Below are 4454 nucleotides of genomic sequence, written 5' to 3' on the forward strand. Positions count from 1 at the left end.
TTCTTGAAACTTCTTTAAAGGCTACGGTTGGGAATGCCAAGAAATTTGCTGCAGTGCCTTATCCTCTTCTCTGTCGGGAAATCCACCTGCAAGCTAAGGATTGGGATTGCCGAAGGACCTGCTTGCTGCTGCGTTTCTTGGATGACGAGGGAGATGATAACAGTAGCTGACCAAGCAATCTCCCTGAATCCAAGAACCTGAGCTGATATAAAAGTTCTTGTTCCAAGAACTGAAAAACGCAGCAAGCATGTACAAAAGGAAAAACCAGAAAAAACAGAGGAAAGAAATGCCACAACGAATAAGAACACAAACACGAGGATTTACGTGGTTCGGTCCTTAGACCTACATCCACGGAGGGAATCGCTACCAAATTCACTAGCACAAAAGGAAGAATTACAAGCTCATTACATCGAGGAATCACCAAGATCTCTCTCTCTACAAGACCTCTCCCTCAATTCTAAAGCCTCTCCACTTCTTCCTCTTCTTGCTGAATTTTCTTCCTCCTCTTGATCTTCTTGATCAGATTTTTTTCTCTCCTTATGGTGGTCTCTCCATCCCTTAAGACCCCTCATCTATTTATAGATGGATGAGGCTTCCAAGAGGCAAAGAAAAAATTACAAGTGTGCCATTTTATGTCATAATTAAGAGCCATGAATAAACAACAGGAAGTTTCGATATGAAGGAGTAGGTAAGAAGTAAATGTTTTGGCTTATTAGTTTATTTTTATCACATTTAGTATTCAGAACATCGAATTCCGCCTTGTTAATTAATTTATACTCTTCCATCTCACTGCAAATACTTTCTTTCCTAAATGCGCGAGCTACATCGGCTCAAGTCCAGGAGAACTTTGTAGCAAAAATGTGTGGTCACAAATCTAAGAGTAATTCTACGGCAGCCCGGAAGACCAACCTGCTTATGTTAGCTAGAGATCATCTGCACCGACTCATCAATACACGTCCAAATGACACCCAATGTCTGATGGCTTAAGCTTTACTTAGCCAGCAAGAATTTCCCCGACGGGAATTGAGGATTGACGACCAGACCAATGCATACAACTGTCTAATATCAACCGATCAGATTAGTTTTGCCGACTATCTTTAGAAATCTAGCGGTCCTCCCTGCCTAAAAGATTAACTGACCGATGTACCCAATTCATTCGATCGAACCGCAGCACTGGTCGCTTCACCTCGTTGGCTCCATTGATCGAGTTGAACGATAGCGAGGCCTTGGGCCCATAGGGGTATAATTTCTAGAATAACATGCACAACTCTCACTAAAGCATATTTAAAGATGTAATTTTTTTTCTTATTGCATTCCCTCTACTATAAATATGGGGGTATTTTCATGTAAGAGGGACTTTTGGCTCACTTTCTTTACCCGTGCTTCAAAAATATTTAATTACATAAAATATGTCACAAGAGTCGGAGAATATCCCAATTTGCTCTAGAGGGGCAAGTCGCAACACACTCCTCTATACCCCCTCTCCCTTCCTCTTTTGCTCTTTCCTTTCTAACACTAATTTCTTGAGGTGTGATCCGATAACAAATCTGGATTCAACAAGAATATAATGGGGATGCTGCGGTTAGCATCCTCAAGTGTTCATCTTCCATGTATACTTGTTCAAGGCCTATTAGATTCAAGAGGAAGATGGCGAAGAGTAGCAGGGAAATGTCTTCCTCCATTAGGTAAAAGGATCGTTTTAGAACTCCGGTTAATTTGAGCTGGTTGTATTGTTCCAAAAAGAAAAAATGAAGTAGGAAGATGGCAAAACATGATACAGAAAAATAGGGAGAAGATGGAAATTGAGATGAAGGAAGTCCAAGCTTTTTAAAAGGGGCATTTACATATATACCATCCAATTTCTATGTATTTTTACATATCCAATATCTAAACTTTACCTTTTTTTAATTTATACTACCCAAATCTTTGATATCACATCAAAAATATCATCATTTTGACATTTATAAAATGAAATACTCTTGATGTGTAATAGAAGACTCATGATGATAAGAGTAATGATCTATCATCTTAGCATTGCATAAAAATTCAACAAACACTTAGATAGCAAAAGTGACAGAGACGCCGGAAGTTTTTATGTGGAAAATCTAGAAAGGGAAAAAAATCACCAAGTGAGCTGGTGATTAAACGTACAAGCCTTTGCTGCACAAACCCATAAGTCAAAGCCACCAACCATGGCATGGAACAAAACCCATAATCTATTATAGATTCAAACCATGGACATAAGACAATTATAACACATCACTAAACCTCCCAATTTGTTTGAGCATGAGTTTCAAATGATGGAATTTTTAGACATGAATTAATTGGAGAATTTTAAAATAATCAATTTGATCATCATTCTTTTTTATGAAACATTTATTTAAAGAATGTTCTTATGAATTTTTTAGGATGTTTTATGCATATAATATAGGTAACCAAACCTCCATTGAACCTACCACCATTAAGTAGAAAAATTAAAACCAAATTGGAGTGTAAATACATCCGAAGATCTATTTTTCATTCATTTTTCAATATATTTTAACATGCATGCAACTTTCCTAACTATAACATAAATAAGAATGTCTAATTTGAAATTCATTTAAAGTTCTATCTACAATGAGGAGGAGCTTTTCATTTTATTTTGTTCTTGAAATTAGCATTAGATCGTTCAATATGGAGGCATCTCTTAACTTACATGATAACTCTTGAATTCAACTTTGCATCGCAAATAAATGGGGATATGAATTGATACTCATGTCATAACAACAACTATAACTGTCAGTCATGAAACCAATTAGCCTTCAAAAATTAGCAATCTCCATTAAGGCTGTCAAAACGGCTCATTGGTCACGAACAGCTAGTTAAGAAACTCGTGTTTGATTTATTTGCTAAGTTAACAAGCCGAACACGAAGCTTTTTTTGTGTTTTATATACAAACGAGCTGAACAAACACAATTTTTTTCGTTATGTCTCGGCTCATTTTGGCTCAAAATATCACTCATCAATATATATATATATATAATTGATTAGTAGTATTTCGAGCCAAAACGAGTTGAACATGAAAGAACAAATCTTTGTTCGTGTTCGGCTCATTAACTTAGCGGATGAGTCGAACACGAGCTACTCATGAAGAACGAGTCGTTTCAATTCCGACCATCCATCATGCTAATTCGAGTACCGCACCCTACACTCGGGGATAATCGAATAGAGGGGACTTCAACTGGCAAGCGGATGCCCGACCAATTGACCTGAGTACGCGGCACACGCGCGCGCGCACACACACACACACACACTAACTCTTAACATCCTACGGAATGATTCTTTGTTTGTGATTAGCTTGTGTTCGGCTCACTAAGCAAATGAGCGGAACACGAATATATTTTTTGTGTTTAAAATATAGAGGAGCCAAACACTAAGAGTGATAGTTTTTAACAAATCAAACACGAGGTGTTCTGCTAATTTACACTCCTAATCTATTTACACCTCTAAATAAAATTGAAGTTAAAGATGTGTAAATACATAAAAATCGGGTGGTATGTATGTAAATGCCGTCAAATAGTAATATAATTAATATAAATAAATAAATAAATAAATGCACTCAAATTCAGTAGTTTTATGGGATAGAGATGCGGGCAATAACTTTCACCGTTTTCCAGAAAAAAAGCGGGGCCCGCATAGGAAACTATTATGTGGGCCCCGCATTAACCTTTAAAACAAAAGCTGTAAATCACGTGAAGCGCATAAGTCAGGGCCAGTTAGATCCACAAAATTACAAAATGCGCCCCCCACCCACCAAAGCAACTTTCCTACATTACAAATCTAAAATCCGAAAATACAAAAATAAAACACTACGGACGCCAGAGATCGGAGCATCAGCAGCAGAAGCAGCGTGGGCGGCGGCAGTTCGCTGGCCGTCGATGAGTTCGTGAAACCATCGCCGTCGATCTCGGAGGATCCGACGGCGATGGGCATCTCGTCATGGGTTGGGGGACAGTTGGGTCCCACTTCCCCGCCTTCCGCCTCCATGAAGGCCCGGAGAACGGCGGTGGCGGCCGGCAGGTACCGGGTTCGGTTTCTGGAGAGCAGCCACGTCAGTCCCATGAGCTGGCAGTCGTTGACACGTGGCGCTACGTTTTTCTCCTCCTCCGGAGTTACATTCATGGCGGCGCCTTTTAACTTCCAAACAACAAAAAAATAAAACATGAAATTCTATTTAATTTGATATAAATATATATATATATATATATATATATTTATATCAAATTAAATAGAATTTCATGTTTTATTTTTTTGTTGTTTGGAAGTTAAAAGGCGCCGCCATGAATGTAACTCCGGAGGAGGAGAAAAACGTAGCGCCACGTGTCAACGACTGCCAGCTCATGGGACTGACGTGGCTGCTCTCCAGAAACCGAACCCGGTACCTGCCGGCCGCCACCGCCGCTCTCCCGGCCCTC

At 39.2% G+C, this 4454-nt stretch overlaps 2 protein-coding genes across 2 annotated transcripts in view; one reads left to right on the forward strand and one right to left on the reverse strand.

Moving 5' to 3' along the window:
* LOC110037540 overlaps positions 1-4454 on the forward strand; it is a 39780-nt gene that overhangs the window by 26701 nt on the left and 8625 nt on the right. The window lies entirely within an intron of this gene.
* On the reverse strand, positions 3602-4195 carry LOC110037601 (uncharacterized GPI-anchored protein At4g28100-like). Its single transcript, XM_020742292.1, has one exon. The coding sequence runs from the start codon at positions 4159-4161 to the stop codon at positions 3820-3822; it is 342 nt and encodes a 113-aa protein (XP_020597951.1). The 5' UTR covers positions 4162-4195; the 3' UTR covers positions 3602-3819.

This window comes from Phalaenopsis equestris, unplaced genomic scaffold (genome assembly GCF_001263595.1).
Source record: "Phalaenopsis equestris unplaced genomic scaffold, ASM126359v1 Scaffold000002, whole genome shotgun sequence".
NCBI classification, from domain to species: Eukaryota; Viridiplantae; Streptophyta; class Magnoliopsida; order Asparagales; family Orchidaceae; genus Phalaenopsis; species Phalaenopsis equestris.